The sequence below is a fragment of the Rousettus aegyptiacus genome, unplaced genomic scaffold, assembly GCF_014176215.1.
Source record: "Rousettus aegyptiacus isolate mRouAeg1 unplaced genomic scaffold, mRouAeg1.p scaffold_m13_p_1, whole genome shotgun sequence".
Classification (NCBI taxonomy): Eukaryota; Metazoa; Chordata; class Mammalia; order Chiroptera; family Pteropodidae; genus Rousettus; species Rousettus aegyptiacus.
In genome coordinates, this window is record NW_023416284.1 from 25,154,055 (window position 1) to 25,171,872 (window position 17,818).

General features: G+C 39.8%; 1 protein-coding gene across 34 annotated transcripts in view; it reads left to right on the top strand.

Annotated features, from left to right (window-relative positions):
* The window catches only part of MACF1 (microtubule actin crosslinking factor 1), a 293,808-nt gene that overhangs the window by 214,799 nt on the left and 61,191 nt on the right, over positions 1–17,818 (top strand). For all 34 annotated transcript variants that reach the window (XM_036232126.1, XM_016157363.2, XM_036232219.1 and 31 more), the window contains 2 exons: positions 1,563–2,058; positions 2,710–4,181. In XM_036232126.1, the coding sequence (XP_036088019.1) occupies positions 1,563–2,058; positions 2,710–4,181 (1,968 nt within the window). The remainder of the gene's footprint in view (positions 1–1,562; positions 2,059–2,709; positions 4,182–17,818) is intronic.

The window sequence follows — 17,818 nt, forward strand, 5'->3', positions numbered from 1 at the left end:
TTTTCATATCTGCTTCTGCATTCAATCGGCTGTGATTGAATATGTCTCTGGAAAACTCCATTGAACATTCATGAGAGAACAAGAATTTTAAAAGCAAATAACACCTTAGTACTATTATAAAAATAGTTTTGATCTCATGGATCCCATGAAAGAATTTAGAACTCCTGTGGTCATAATTCAAGAACCACTGTTTTAAATCTGTCCCTTTTCCTCCATTTGAAATGCCTCCAGTAAGCTTAATCTCAGGCCTAACCCATTGCAACAGCCTCCTAAGGGGTTTCTTTGTCTAGTCTCTCTTCCCACACAATTATCAAGTTATCTCCTTAAATCACATATCTGAATATATTAAAATGCTTCAGTGGCTCTTGACTGCCTTTTAAAGTCCAAATACCTGCTCAATGTGATATATAAGAGTTTTTATAATCTAGTCCCAGTTTATTTTGCCAACCTGATTTTCAACTCTTCCCCCATATACCCAGGTTTCTACCCACACCAGATAATGCATTTTTCCCTGAACAAGTCGCACTCATACAGCTTGTGCCTTTTCTAATCCTAGGGCCTCCCCCTCAACCAGCCTTACTCTCAGCTCTTACATATTCTTTATTATGTCAATCAAGAAGCCTTTCTTGATTGCCCACCTTTACTTTTGTCGTTCCCTATAGAATGAATCACATTTACTCCTTGCTTTCACAGTTTCATGTTCACATCAGTGTTTTAACATTTTTACTTTTGTTTTATTCTACTATAGTTTATTATTTATACATCTGTTATTCCTTGAGGTTGTGTCTTACTTATTTTTGTGCACTGTAAGTACTAAGTACTTTCCATAAATTTTCTTATTTAATCCTTACAACAGCCAAGTAAGTACTTTATTATCCTCATTTTGAAAAAGAGGAAACTAAGATTTTTTAAGAACTTGCCTAAGTTTATACATCTGTTGAGGGATGGAGTCAGGATTTGAACCCAGACAGTCTGACTCCAGAACCTATAATCCTAACTCTTTTGATGAGTAAAGCAGTGGATAGAAAAGCATAAAAAGGCATAGTACTTTCTTTAAAGAAGCGCATTATCTAATTCTGCTATATTATAATATACAGATTGTATGTGCTGTTGGAATTCCAAGAAAGAAACTAAAAAAAAAAAAAAAAAAAAACAGAGGTATTGAGAGTTTAGACAGCAAGCCCAGCCAGTAATATGGCTGGCTCTGGGATCCAGGTGCCCAGTTCAGAAACCTGGGTTTGCCTGGCAAAGCTGATAAGTACCAATCCAGAAAACAAACTTTAATTTCCCAACAAAGGCTGACCTTAGTAACCGATGTTAAAACAGAGTAGGACTGATAAGGAAAATAAATAAAATAGACATAATGATCCTTTCAAAACAAATTTTTATTCAGCAGTCAATATAAATGATGTGTATTTTCCTAATAACCTGGTCTTTGGATTTTTCTGGTTTATGTTCAAAAGAAGTTGGTACTAAGCACAATCCAAAGTCAGTTTTTGTTTTGACACCATTTTTAGATCTGTCTTTTCTCTCTAAACATCCTGGTGTCATTTCTATTACAGTTTATGCTAAAGGAATTTGAAGCACGCAGACAACAGCATGAGCAGCTGAATGAGGCAGCTCAGGGCATCCTAACAGGCCCTGGAGATGTCTCTCCACCTACCAGCCAAGTACAGAAAGAACTCCAGAGCATCAATCAGAAATGGATTGAGCTGACAGACAAACTCAATTCCCGTTCCAGCCAAATTGACCAAGCTATTGTCAAAAGCACCCAGTACCAGGAATTGCTCCAGGACCTATCACAGAAAGTGAAGGCAGTTGGACAGCGACTTAGTGGCCAGTCGGCCATCAGCACCCAACCTGAGGCTGTAAAGCAGCAATTGGAGGAGACCAGTGAGATTCGATCTGATGTGGAACAATTAGACCATGAGATTAAGGAGGCACAGACACTCTGTGATGAACTCTCAGTGCTCATTGGTGAGCAGTACCTCAAGGATGAGCTGAAGAAGCGTTTAGAAACAGTTGCACTGCCTCTCAAAGGCTTAGAAGACCTTGCAGGTGAGTCGGGGTGAAGAGCACACTGCTGCCATTATTAATGGCAAACCAAAAGAAGAAGTGGTTTAGTGGTAGTTCCAAGAATCTAGAATGACCCTGCAGTCTCTTTTGGATTCAGAACAGTGTTAACCTATCCCTTTGTTCAGCTGCAGTGAGAATTGGTCATTACACATTGATTGGGCATAAGGAAAATGTGAAGCACTACATAGCATAATCCTAGAGATTCTTGCTCATAGATGTACTTATAGGTGGAGTTACACACTTATTCCTTGCTGATGCTCGCTTATTTTCTTTATACGATGCACCATACACACTCATTTACCAAATTAGAACATGTTCTGGACTTTTCTTATCATGGCCTTGTACAAGAAAAAATTTGTCATTAATTCATTGCCTTTTTTTCTGGAAACATTTTGTGCCTTTATACCAGCTTAGAAATAAAAGTTTACTTCTGTTACTTAGATCACCTTACAAGATTAAATGAGTATTAAATAAGATGTAGTAAGTGGGGGAGCTTAGCTATGTGCCTCTTTTATGGTAGGCCTTCAATTAACCTTAGTTTCCTTCCCCTAAGATTAGACCATATACTCTCAGCAAACATTTTAAGTGCCATGTTCAGACTTGAGTGATTTAAATTTACTTTTCTCATTTCAGCTGATCGCATGAACAGGCTCCAGGTAGCTCTTGCCAGCACCCAGCAGTTCCAGCAAATGTTTGATGAGCTTAGAACCTGGTTGGATGACAAACAAAGTCAGCAAGCAAAAAACTGCCCAATTTCTGCAAAATTGGAGCGACTACAGTCTCAGCTACAAGAGAATGAAGAGTTTCAGAAGAGCCTTAACCAACACAGTGGTTCCTATGAGGTAATTGTGGCTGAAGGAGAATCTCTGCTTCTTTCTGTACCTCCTGGAGAAGAGAAAAAGACTTTACAAAACCAGTTGGTTGAGCTCAAAAGCCATTGGGAAGAACTTAGTAAAAAAACTACAGACAGACAGTCCAGGCTCAAGGACTGTTTGCAGAAAGCTCAGAAATATCAGTGGCACGTGGAAGACCTCAGGCCATGGATAGAAGATTGTAAGGCCAAGATGTCTGATTTGCAGGTTACTCTGGATCCAGTGCAGCTAGAGTCCAATCTCCTGAGATCAAAGGCTATGCTGAGTGAGGTGGAAAAGCGTCGTTCCCTGCTGGAAATATTGAACAATGCTGCTGATATTCTGATCAATTCTTCAGAAACAGATGAGGATGATATCCGGGATGAGAAGGCTAGAATCAACCAGAACATGGATTCTGTTACAGAAGAGCTACAGGCCAAAACCGGGTCACTCGAAGAAATGACTCAGAGACTCAAGGAGTTCCAGGAAAGCTTTAAGAATATTGAAAAGAAGGTCGAAGGGGCCAAACACCAACTTGAGATCTTTGATGCTCTAGGCTCTCAAGCTTGTAGCAACAAGAACCTGGAAAAGCTCAGAGCCCAACAGGAAGTGCTGCAGGCCCTGGAGCCTCAGGTAGACTATCTGAGGAACTTTACTCAGGGCCTGATAGAAGATGCCCCAGATGGGTCTGATGCTTCCCAACTTCTACATCAAGCTGAGGTCACCCAGCAAGAGTTCCTAGAAGTGAAGCAAAGAGTGAACAGTAGTTGCATGATGATGGAAACCAAGCTGGAGGGAATCGGCCAATTTCACTGCCGAGTCCGAGAGATGTTTTCTCAATTGGCAGACCTGGACGATGAGCTAGATGGCATGAGTGCTATTGGCAGAGATACTGACAGTCTCCATTCCCAAATTGAGGATGTACGGCTATTCCTTAACAAAATCCAAGCCCTCAAGTTAGACATAGAGGCCTCTGAAGCAGAATGCCGACAAATGCTGGAAGAAGAGGGGACTCTGGATTTGTTAGGTCTCAAGAGGGAGCTAGAAGCCCTGAACAAACAGTGTGGCAAATTGACAGAAAGGAGTAAAGCTCGTCAGGAGCAGCTGGAGCTGACACTGGGCCGTGTAGAGGACTTCTATAGGACGTTGAAGGTACTCAATGACATGACCACTGCGGCAGAGGAGGGAGAGGCCCTCCAATGGGTAGTGGGAACCGAAGTGGATATCATCAACCAACAACTAGCAGACTTTAAAGTAAGTCTTGCCCTTGTTTTTCAGTCTTTTCCTATCTAGTACGTATATTTCTTTTCTTGTAACTTGGTAACCGATTGAGCAAACATCTTAACTTCTTCTGTCCCTGGTTTCATTATTCTCACTTCCATCACCATCAAAGCATACTTTTTGGAAACCGAACAGTCTCTTAGACTTCTGAGCAATTGGTTTAAACATTTTTCTATTACAATTTATTTCTGTGTTTATAACCAATTAAGGATATAGAAAGAAATGTCCAAATCTCATCTCTTAAGAACCTCCTCTTATGAGATTCTGGAGATTTCAAATTAACTGATTTTATAATAGCAGTGCTTATTTCTTCAGGTTTCTGTTTTTCAAATTGAGATATAAGAAGCCATAAGATAAACATGGGCTCACCTATCTAAAGTGTTAACTTTTATCACAGATTTCAAGGGAAAATTATTGGTATATTATTAATATGTTATAGAATAAAATGCAAAATTCTCAGGATTAAATTAAAACGACGCTCGAAAGAAATTTTCCACTTAGAGTAAGTAGTTTAAGATTACACCCCAGTTTCCTCAAGAGTACAAGTTCTCTGCCTATAGAGCTTGAGATGTGTTTGTTGCCTTAGTTGCAAAAAACTGTTTTAATTCTTTGTCTAAGTCCTGAGATTTTGTGAGTCTAATTTAAAACAACAGGGGATGATGAGAGGAGTTGACTCTCAACATACAAGTTTGCTGGATCTGGATCTTGGAACTCAGAACCGACTTTGGGTCTTGGCTCTCATTGCATGAGGCTTTAGCCTCAAAAGTTTACTTTGTTGTAAATACCTAAAAGTATCTCACTCTACTGCTAGAGACCTCTCTATGGCTGTTTCCTTTTTGATGCATGGACTGGATTTGGAAAGAATACTTCTGGCACTATATTTCCATCACTAGTGTTGATTATTCCCACTTACACAGTTAACACTCCATCAGAGTTAAGCTGTCTCTCAGAGCCCCTTCCTGTCGTGATCCTTTCTATTAAAAACATGGGTGGAGTGGTGGTGTTGTCACCAGGTCAGATCGACATGGTCCTGAGAAAGATCACAAATTTGTAGAAAGGTCCAAGTGCAGAAAGGTGGCTGTTTCAGAAGAGCCTCTCTGGGAGTTTATGGTATATTCAGCATTACAGTGAGACATTGGCTAAAGGCCCTTTACCGTGTTTAGAAATAGTGCAGTTTGGAGCAACACAAGTCATTGTATTTGGGTTTCTTACGGCACCCAAATAAGGAAAAGATAGGTAGAGAAAATTCAAACCCATGGGCCCACGTATTTTCGTCTTAGAGACTCCCATACCTCTGCTCCGGGGGCAGGGTGGCCTTCCCTGCTAAAGCACATGCGATTTCCTTTCCTCTTCCACTGTAAGCTCTTTGAAAGCAAAGACTCTTCTACAGGCACACTTCATTGATCCAATTTACTTGGATCCGGTTTACTTACAATTAACTGTCTAATCAACGAAATGCATTTCCTATAAAACTGAAACTTATCCCTTTAGGCTTCAAAATAGTTTTATCAACTAGATTGTGACATATGGGGATTATTTTAAATTTTATTTGCCTAATTTTCTAGATACTATATTACGTATAAGTTTTTCTTTATGAGTGCAGGTTAACATTACTAAAAAAATGATACTGTTCTCTCCTGTGGTGATTCTTCAAGAATATTAGTAACATTTGGAGCTGCTTTGTATTAATATTCCTAATTAGCTGTGCAGTTTGAGTTCTGTGTTGAAGTTCTTGTTTAGGGCCTCTGTATTGCTATACTGGCTGGATTGGCAGTGTGTATATATGTGTGGGGACAGTGTATAGTTTCTGGTTTTTCTCAATTACCATGCTATCAGGTATTATTTCTTACCGCTATTATTTTCACTGCTATCACTGGGCCTGCCTTTAGCAACCTACCCCTTTCTTCCAGCCTTCAGTGAGCTAGAAAATGAAGTAAACAAGCCTGTTAAAATTGTGTTAAATACCAGCTAGAATTTTAAAAAGGATCCACAGGCAGGCATATAGAGTGTTTGGATTTGAGAACAATAATCATTTCCTTTTCATTTAATCCTGGGTTTCTAGAGACATTGTGAATTTTGATGTTGCCAGAAGGTTTGAGAAATTACTGGACATTACCATATTTTATTTGTGTCCTAATATGTTGCATAGTAGTGCTCAGAGTTCAGTAGCTGCTTTAGTTGCTTGTTATAGCAGTCTCGTTTCACTGACTTCTAAGAATAAGCCTCCCACCATCAATACTAGAGATGTGAAGGCGGGGACCAGACACTGATCAGCTGCTGGTCACCTGCACAGTGTGTTTTATCTTCAGGGGACTGGTGCTGAGAAGGCAAAACTGAAAGAAGAATGAAGGAGAGTGGTAAAGTCGAATGCTCTGTGTCCGCCCTCCCCAAGTTGGGGATGCAAATCAGAAGCCTGGTTCCACCTTATAAGATCCACCTTATAAAGTCAAAGACTTTGGGAGACAGTTCTGCCTCCTCCCAGCAAAGGTCTTCAGGGGTCATGAGGGGAGGAGCACACTTGTGGCTTAGTTCATACTGAGCTCATGGGAAGTGAAAACAATGAGAGAGGAAAAGCTGTCAGTTCTACAGTTCCCTGGGGGCTGAGTAGAGGGAAGGTTTTCTTGGACCCATTCTGAGGACTGAGTCATTCTTGATTTGTGTGCTGAATTCCCGGAGTACTGTGCAGCAGTAGATTATTCTTCCCTCACACCAGCTTCATAAACTATTACTGCTTTCAGATTAAAATTGTTTTTAATAGGGGGAAAAAACAGAGATGAAGATAACTGTTAAAAAAAAAAACATCATAAGCTTTGTTTCAGCTCTTTTTATAATGGTATCATGCTCTCAGGGCAGAATCTCCTGAAGAGACAAGGAAACGAATCTGTGAGACAGAAACATGGGCTCTGCTTTGACCTACCTAATAACCCCATTGGGGATGGATGGAATAGACAGATGAATCAAGACTGCAGAGAACCTTAGTCTTATTTGGGACTGTGCAATAGTGCTGATAAATGCAGGGAGAGGCAGTTAGCCTATGGAAAAAATTATGTCCTCCTTAAGTGAATGCAAAAAAACTGAATGAAAGTCGTTATTCCTAGGAAAAGCTCTTTCCTCGATTACTTCTGAATAATTAATAGAATCTGGTCAGCCAGTGAGGATCTAGCAGATGGGAATGGCAAAGACTTCAAGGCACTTTCCTGGGTCCACCTCTCTGTTGGAAGTAAAAAGGAAGAAATCATTCCCGAAATCGTAAAGGAGAATACTGAGCATGTTTTCAGAAAACTGAAAGGAAAAGACTTTGGCTAATCTCTTCAGGAAATTCCATTTTTCTGAATAAGAGAGACTCTAATTATTGAGGAAAAGGAATTGTGTGTACATAGCAGGAAACTAGCAAGAAAGGAGAGAGACCTTTATTTCACTGAAATTTAAGCCAAAGAATTCTCCCAAGGTAAACTTTCTGGGAAGGGTAGAAAAGGACTTGAAATTTGGAAAAGAAATCTATTAAGTCTGAAAATAAGAGGCTTTCCTCATTTTGAAATTCTCCCTATGTAGGCTTTGTAGTCAAGAGTTGAGATCATTCTGAGCCTTAAACGACCTCCTCCCCTGCACCCCTTGAACCAGCCTGGCCTTTCAGTCTGAAAGTGTGTGGTGGTGGTGGTAGTGTTCTACTAGTGAGCCATATCAAGAAACCTGCATGTGCCTTCATACACTCTGTATTTCATATGTATTTATATTTACTGTGTATTCAGGCCAGGCTTCAGACTCACTCTTCCACTCAGAGACAAAAAAAAAAACAAGTGGGAAAAATGGGAGCCTGTATAGGGTCCATAGGTTTCTCACCAAGGTTCACTTTCCTTAGTGGTGCATTTGAAGCATCTAAGGCAGTCGGTCTTTTCCTTCCTTGTCTTTGAGGCCGGGCTGGCAGGACGTCAGTGCAGCAGCCTTCCCTAGGACTATTCTCTGTCCTAATTCAGGTTGAGCGGAGCCCAGGGTCAGGGACTACATATACTTAACAGCTACTGTCTGTCCTCCTATGGAGCCAGAACAAGAAAACCCTGTAAATCTCCTCATTTGAATTTTTGCATCATGGAAAGCAAACTTAGTCTTCCCTAAGAACACATGTGAAAACCCTTGGAAGACAGAGCCTGAAAGACTGCCAATCTGCACAAAGATACTTTCTCCTTCCTTTCATAGAATTACAAGGACAGTATCAGCCCATCTACATTTTGGCCTGTTAGATTCACTAGAGAATAGAGCAGACAAGGTCAGAATTAGCTACCTGCCCTTGGAGAGAAAGGAAATCACACTTGATATGACCTGTCTGTCACTGGGAGGTTTAGGTATCTCCAGCTTTACAGCAGCCAAATAAGTTGAGTAGGCATGCCTACCCCCACCTTGTGCTGACCCTTGGCTTGGCTTGTTAATTTTTTTCCCCTTCCTTAAACTCCAACAGTAACTACTAGGTTCCAAGGATATAAAAAGAATGCTCTAGAACAGGGTTTCTCAACCTTAGCACTCATGACGTTTTTGGCTGGATAATTCTTTGTTGTTGAACAGCTGTCCTGTGCTTTGTAGGATATTTAGCAGCATCTCTGATCTGCATCCACTAGATGCCAGTAGCAGCCCTTCCCCAGTATGAAAACCAAAAATGTCTTCTAGACATTGCCAAATGTCCCCTGGAAAGCAGACTTCCTCGATTGACAACCACTGCCTTGGAAGAAATTTGCCATTTATACGTGGGAAACAGCAGTCGGTCTTTTCCTTCCTTTCCTTCATTTGGAAAAAGTGCTCATTGATTAAGTTAAATATTTATGTAGTAAGCAAACTTCTGATAATCTGATTATGTGTCTGTAGTAGCAACAACTGCCCCTAAGTCAGCCTTTCTTTAGGCCAGGCCCTGGATTATTTTTTACGGGTATCAATCTGTGCTGGTTTAAAACCTCCTAGTCACTTTCCCTAGTATCTGCAGTTTGTTTTGCCTAAAGTTGTTGATGCAGGTGTTGGTTGATGATGCATTTCTAAAGAGGAGCTTCCTTTGTGGAAATACTTCAGGGAGCCTCCTTGTTCTGTGCCTTTAAGGGGAGACTACAGCCTGTCAGTTGTTCTCAGCCCAGGAGCTCACAGCTCGCTGCTGATATTTATATCCCTTATGTGACCACCTCCAGTCCCACCCCGCCTCCCAAAAGAATTCCACCGCTCTGTAATAATCCTCTCCACACCCACCGTAGGAACTGGGTGGGGAGAAGGTGAAGGAGCCTTTAAGTTTGCTTCATGTTGAACTTTTTCCAGCCTCATTTTAAAGTATCACCATTAATATTTCAAACACCAGCACAACAAACAAAATCCCAAGATTGCAACCCTTACATCATCTTAAAGGAGCCTCACGCCTCAGTGAATGTTGGAAAACCTAATGGAAAGTTGTCAAGAAAGTGCTGATGGCTTTCACAAAACCGTCTGGAAATTTTGATAGCAAGGGAGGATTTTAAAGCAATTAAACGAATATATCCTCAACCAAAAGAAAGGACTGAGCAGTTTGATTTCAGTTTACTGGAATTCTTCACATATAGTGTCAGCACATAGCATTTGCAACTAAGATTCCTCATATGACTTTATACAGGAAGGAAGAAAAACATGCTTCCAGAAAAACTAGAATTTACTACATGTAGAACTCATGTTTATTGTTGAGTATTCGATGAGAGAACATGGTTGAGATGAACATAGACTTGCAGAACAGGCCAGTTTCTCACTGTGTCTGAAAATACATGGTAAGTGGTCTCAGCCTAAGCCTAGTCCTGGAACTTCAGAAAAATACCCTGGGCACTTTCAAGCCAGCTAGCTGGGTGGCACACAAGCTATAAGCTGTGAGCCCCTAGGAAGTGTGATGAGTTGCTTTGAAGGGCACTTCATTGTTAGAGTTGGTTGGTTTACCAGGAATAAAATGAGTCCCATGGGGAGTCGTGTCAGGTCACTGCGCCAAAAGTCTGTCTCCTGCCAAACAGATTTTTCCCAGGTCTCAGCTGTCTGGGTTGGAAAAACCTAGCTATGGGGAGAATGTGCTTCCTCCCCACCTTCCTCAAAATTATGACACTGCCACTACCGAGTGCTTTTCAAATACCAGTCTCTGGTATTGGCTGGGGAAGATTAATGGGATACACTTATTCCCTAGGCCCGCACAAGCTATTTTCCTACTACCAGTACTGTGATTTCAAATGTAGACCTTTCAGAACTTTGACCACTTAAGGATGAGAATAAGTGCTACGTGGTTATGGTCTATGGATCCCTTTGTGGGGGATATGAGTAGGGGGTTCCATATTCCTTTCTGTCCATACTTACAGAGCACTTATGCCAGTCCTTGTGGTAGGTGCTGGAATCTCAAGACAGTAGTGCAGTATGGGAGACAGACACAAAGAATTGCAGTGGTAGTGATGTAGTAGTAAGTGCAATAAGAGAGACCCAAGTCTAAATGATCTCTAACCCACCCTCCACTCTCCCCTACCCCCGGTAAATCAGACATTTGAAATCTCAGTTGCAGGTAAGAAAACAGACTTGAAGGTATTAAGTAACTTGTTCAAACCATACAGCAAGTAAGTGTTGGAACTGGGAATGAAAAGGTCTGTTTGGCACCAAAGCTCATGCTTGACCAGTAGTCCTCAACTGGAGGCAGTTTTGTCCCTTGGGGGGCATTTGACAATGTCCAAAGACATTTTTTTTTTTTTATGTCATGACTGGGGAGGCTGCTACTGCCTCTAAACATCTTATAATACACAGGATAGCTAGCCCTTTAAAACAAAGAATCATTCAGCTTGCTTCTGGAAAGATAGGGTTTGATATTTTGCCCTCTTCAGATTCTATGACAAGTAAGAGTTAGCTTACTATGAAATAGTTCCACTGCCTAGGGAAGTTTCATAACTTTCCTCCCTTTTTTCGAGAATTAGTTAAGAAATAGTGTTGGTTCCGAGAGTGACTTATACAGACCTGTTGGATAAAGTCAGGATCTTGGTAAACTAATTTGAGTCAGTGGCTAAAGAATTCTCTCCATGCTTGACCAGTCCCCACCCCACCCTGCCACAAGGCTCCTGCTGTGGAAATCAATCAGCTGTGTATCTGAAGCTGCTTCCTGTAGGGTGTGTTATGGAATGGCATCAGCCCCTACACCAGCTGGGAGTGCTGATCTCAGTGTGATTTTATCAGACGGTCTCTTTTGAGCCTTGCTGTTAGAAACAAAAGATCCTCTGTTCAGATTGCAGAAAGCTAGTGTGATTGGACAGGCAGTATGTACGCACATGGTTCCCACGGAAAAAACACATAAATTATGCTGTAGCCTTCTAAAACTTGGGCTTCCGAGGTGGTTTTTCCCTTAGCTTCTGTTTTTACCCTTCTTTCTGTGAATGTTTATCCTTCCTCCGGTTCAAAGCAAGAGACCTCTGATCTGATGAACTAAATGGTGGCATCCTTCAGAATTGTTCTGTGCCTTCAGTCTTTTTCTTTTCCAGTCTTGGAAATACATTTTTGATCCCCACTATCTTTCCAGTCTTATTTCCTATATAGACCATCTACTCCATCCACTTATCCTCCAAATTCCTTACACATTTTACCTACCGATACCTGAAGGCTTAGCTAAAGTCCTGTATCTCCACAAAGCCATCTTGATCTTCCCAGCTCACCACTCCTGATCACCTAGATCATTTAATATGTGTAACTCATTTGGCCTTGATCATATACTTCCTAATTCCGGCATTTTCTGATTATATGTATTTGTCTCTCATCTCAATAAATCCATTTTTGTGTCCTTCAAAGTAGTGAGCATATTGGTATAAATGGAGAAATAAATGCTCTTTATTTCTCATTAGCCATGTGAAGATTCAAAATTCTGTCTACTCTGTAAGACTTGAGGTATTTCTTTGTGTGTCCTGAGAAACTCTAATCCTAGCCTAGATTCCTCATCTCTCCATCTTGCTTCTGGGCTCTCTTCCTTTCCTACCAGTTAGAATATGTTAGAGGAACACAATTTCATTTCGGTATTAGCCCAAAGAAAACAAAACTAAGAAAGGAATTTGCTACTTCAGATGTACTTAAAGAAAGCCAGATTAGAGTCATTGCCATTTATGCAATCAGGTGGCAATTAAGAAGAGTCTTCATATTTCAGTTAGCTTGATGTAGTGAAAAAAATTTAATATGTGTGTAAGTCAGAAATATTCCACTTTAAATTCTGGCTCTATCATTTACCACCTGAATGAACTTGGGGGAAATTACTTAACCTCTGTATAGTAATTTCAACTATAAAATGGGAGTATTGGTAAATCATACCTTTAGAATAAAGTGAAGATGCAAGCCCTAGGCATATATTAAGTGATCAATAAATGATAATATCCTTTTATTTTTTTAAAAAAAAAAGTTTATCCAGACATATGAATTAGAATATTAAATTTTCTAATCTTATATTTAAAAATAATGAAAGTTTTGCCTAGGGATGATCATTCTCCAGAACACTTAATCTAAGGCCCAGCTCAAGATTAGGTTCATTCTTTTTTTCTTGAAAAAATGCAAATGAGAATAAACTAAAATTAGTTTCATGAAAACCGTGAAACAGATGGATGACATATAGCCTCCCTGAGCAGTTTTTGTGGGGAACAAGTGTAGGGCTTGTTTCTAATCCTGGAGCAGCAATACATATGTGGGTTTAGCTCATGACTCTGTAACACAGTATTAAATATCCTTCATGTATACATACATACATACATACATACATATACATTTGTGTTTGTTTATTCATTAAATTGTTAATTTATTCATATCAGAATCCCACATCTTCTTTTTTGACCTTGGCTTATATACTTACAGATCAGTGTTATTTTCATATCAGCCAAAATTAACCAGAAGCCAGTTATCAGCTCAGTGACTTCCCCAGTTACTCAGAGTTACCCATCAGATCAGCTTTAATGATCTCAGGGTCCTTGGCCTAATTAGTTTTTAACATAGACCATGTTCTTGTCCTCTGTTGCCATACAGTGGCAACTACCAAGTCAGCATCTTTGGGAGAGACACCTCTTAACATTAATCATTAATTAAACCATTGAGCTGTGAAGGAAGAAAATATCATCTTAATTTCAGAGGAAACCAGCTCAAAAACACAGGTATAATTCATCTTTCTGCCAAACATTTATACCATCAAAATGTTTTATAAGAAAGCTTCAATTCTTCATAGTTTCAGCAAATATGTGTTTCAAATATTTGGTAATACATATCTTTGAGTCAAGGGAAGAAGATACAAATTCAAAGAAATTGAACTTAGGTCTTCTCCAGCTTGGATTTATTGCATCCATCCAAGTGAACCATTTAATATCTTTATCATCTTACAATTCACTCCCAAAGGAAGAGTTCCGATTTTGGTATAGTTCTTTAAATTCAAACCTAAATTACCTGTTTGTAATCAATGATGAGAATTGTTTTAGTAACAAAATGAAAGAGATGGTCTTCAGAAATCTTTTTCATCTGTATCATTTATTCTATCTCTTTTTCTAATATTGGAGAGAGGACCCCTACAGCAAGATTCCTTGAGAGATTCTAAGCCAGGGACGTGTTAAAAGGAAATAGCCAAGTAACTTTATGAAGTTTTTAATTTGTAAAAGTCGTAAAGTCATGTAACCCTTGAACTTGAAAGATTATTCTCAGTCCCAGGTGAAAGCCCATATGGTCATTTTCTCAAGAAAGCCTCCCCTGAACCACCGGGCCACATTCAGCCCCTTAATCCATGCTCTCATAGCATTGTTTGCTTTGTTTCCAGAGTACTTGGCACAATTGAATTAAAATGAATGTCTGTCTCCCCTACTAAAATGTGAGTTCCTGACCCGTCTTGTTCATCACTCTCCCTCGCATAGTTTAGGGCATATAGTAGACCCCAGTAAATATTTGTTGAATGAATGAAAAGAATCAAGGATATACCTTGTGAAATTACATGTCTTAAGAGGTCAGAAAAAGGAGCCCAAAGAGACAAAAGACTGGCTAGAAAAGAGGCATCGGGATAGCAAAGTGCAATGGGAGCCAAAAGAATAGAACCTTAAGAAGAAGGAAGGACCAGTACTTACTTCTCACCGCTAGTTATCCTTAACCCTTATAATCTGATCCACACCCCATCACAGCGCTGAAACTGTTCTCTTGAGAGTATTCACTAACTTCCTAGTTGCCAAGTCTAGTGGCCTTGTCATACTCGTCCTTATCCTTTATGCAGCATTTCTTAAAACCCACCTGTCCATTTACTTTCCTGACATTGTACTCTCTCCATTCTCTTCTCTGGCTGTTCTGCTTTCTTTTTTGGTTTGTCTTCCTACCTTCCAAACATGTGATTCCTGAAATTCTGTCACCTGCCTTCTTCCCCACTGCACAGGTGAACTCTGGGATATCCGACCCCTCACTGTTCTGTGGGAGAAGGCTTCCAATGCTATATCTCTACCCTAAAGGTCAATCTTTTGTGTGAGACCTTCCTAGACACCTCCAAATGGGTAGCCTTTGAGTACTTTACACTCAGTATGCTCTAAATTAACTGTATTATCTTCAAATATTTTCTTCCTCCATGCTGCCATTTTATAGTAGTACTATGCCCTCGGAAATCCAAGAATAATAATACTACAGCATTATTTTAAATTTATTTTTCCCCCTAACCTCTACCTGCTATCTGGTCAGTTTTGAAATCCAAATATCTTGCCTCCGCAATTTCTTTTATGGCCCCCTTCCTCATTTTCACAAGTTCAGGCTTTTATTACCTCTTTCCTGAAATCCTCCTAACTGATTGCTCCAACTTCAGTATTCATTTTTACGATCTATCCTATACATATGCAGCATCTATAGACCTATATGCTCAAATCCAGGAATTGTTACTTTGACAGGTAAGTTTACCATCCCAAGTTTCATTTATAAATTAAGGATTTGGATTTTTTTAATGAGAAAAAATATATTAAATAGCAGTTGAATGAACTCTCATTACTCCTGGTAGGTTTAAACAAATAAATCTTGACATACTAATGGTTTTCTGAATAAAGCATAAATTCTTTGGCTTGGTATTCAGGAGCCCTCACGAACGGACTTTGAGTTACTTACCATGCTGACCTCTCATTTTTCCTTTTCATATGCCTTGTTTTCGAGCCACACTGACTTCAGATTTGCTTCTTTAGGGTCCCTGCCTTTTTAGTTTTCCTGCCTCTATCCCTTAGGAATTCTTATCTTCACCATATCTATATATACAAGTCCTAAAGAGTAAACTTAATTTTCTTCATACAGCCTCTCTGGTCCCCTGCCTGCCTTCTTCCCACTCTTTTGTCAGGTCTTTTCTAACTTGCAAAGCCCCATGCTTTTGTCATCAGCACTGTCTTGGTGAGTGGCTAAAAGAGGGATTAATATACTGTCTTTTGGAAAGTCTTCAAGCAGGAAAGGGCTTACAGGGGTCATGAGAGTTCCTGTGGAGCATGTGGCAAGTTTACTCATGGGTTCAGGAATACATGAGAGCTCAAATTGCAGCAAAATCCATAGTATCCCATGTAAAGCGAGCTTTACATCTTGCTCTATTGCTTAATGAGCCACTCAGTAGCCATCTTTATATAATAAAAACACCAAAGGGTGGTGGTGACTGATGCCCAACAGGTACAGACTAATACTGTGGAGTTTCCACTTGCTACTAAATAAATGCTTATAAAGTCTAGAGATACTAAGATGAAAGGCATTTAGTAGATTTAAAATGTGCAAGATCCAACCAGTCTTTGGTATCCTACTCTAGTCAGAACGAATCCTCTAGGAGAAGGGATGGATGAAAAGGCATTATCAAATCTGAAGAAGTGTGGCTCTGGGGTCTCCAAATTGTTCTAGGGGGTCTAGTGGTTTAAGTTCGGAGCAGACAAAGGCAAAGTGCAAGGTCCAAAATTTGGAAAGAGAGCTGTGCTAGGGTATGTAGAGACTCTACCCGGCTGTCTTTAATTAGGAAGACAGCAGGAAGGGCCAGGATTGTTCTTTCTTCTAAGCTCACTGAAGGAAAATCTGACACCAAATTCTCTTCTTAGGAATTTCTAAATGAGTAGAGAATTCTTTGAACTCTGTAATCAACTAACTGGAAACTAATTTGAAATTTGGCTTCAACACATATATTCGTGGTTACAGGAGTAGGAAAAGCATCTGAAGTAGTTCTTTGGAGCTCCCCATACTTCTTTTTTAAAAAGTTTACACACAGCATATAAAATGAACAGATGTTTTATGTTGTTGTTTGTGTTGTTGTTGTTGTTGTTGTTGTTGTTGTTGTTGTTGGATCTGTCAGGGTAACAAGAATCTGAAAGCTATATCAGGTATTTATTTCAGTCACTCTAATGGCTATTGGCAGAGTTCCACATACCAAAACTGAAGAGAAACTCATGAACAGATAAAAAGACACAGAGGAAAGAGACATTGTGCTTCCTCTCTTGATTTCTTTCTAAACATACTGGTGAATAAAAAATGAAAAAAGAAAAATAAGGAGCAAAGCACTCTTTGGCTTCTTGTTTTGGGTGGGGAATTGGTCAACTTTATGTTATCCTTTCTACAGGGTTGTGTTTGAATTTTTGGAGGTTTTCTCTGTAATACTTGTCATAAACTTTAGTCAGAGAGAGTATGACTTAAGCTAAAAAGTAATTTGAATCTGAACTTCATAGTTGCTAAAATGTTCCTCTTATTTATTTGTATTATAATCTGAAGCATTGGTGAGAGTGGTGAGAATAGGGTAGATAGGTGTGGGGTGGGATTGAGAAAAGATGGAATTGATTGGCAACTGACATGGTGAGGAAACAGGAAAGGAATTTCTGCCCGTGAAGTTTGTGATTCCAAATCAAGATCACTCTTTATAATAGAATAACCATCCACCCTTAGTCCAGAGCCAGAATTCCTCAGATTCTTCCAACCAGAGGGGCCCTGGCACAATAAACAGTCTGTTATGATATCTGAACACTTCAGTGAGCGTATTTGGCTAGGGAGTTTTGCTAGTGAAATCGATCTTGCTTTCCCTGTTGTACTGAATTATTAAAGGAAAATTAAAACCTGGATTCCCTGAAATGTTAAGTATCAGATCTGTAAATTGAGCAAGCCTTAAGATTGCAGTATGTCAGTTAGAAAGGACCTTAAAATTCATTCTGAACAAACTGATAGAGGATTTGTAAATTCGTTTCCCCAAATCTCTTCCAAGTGATTGCTTGAATTTCTGCTCAAATACCTCCAGTGTCAGGAATGTCATCACTTTAGGGGCCACCTTATTCTTTGAATAGCTATGAGAAAGCTCTTTGTTGGTTGGAAATCTGCCCTTGGATCTTAATATGCCAGCTTAAGGAGACGTCCAGAACAAGCTTCCTTCCTCCCACAACCCAGTCCTTCAGATATTTCTTGTTGATCATATTGCCTGAAACCTTCTTTAAGTCAGGCATTCTTGGTTCTTACTGCTGTTTGTTCCTCAGAGGACAAGGGTTTCTAGTGTCTTGCAGTATAGGACCATAAGGACTCAGGATTCTGGGGGCAACTCATTTAAAAGTTTTAGAACTAAAGAATATTAAAGTTAGAAAGTCTGTCAAAATGCAGTCTAGTCCGCACCACTGACACCCCACCCC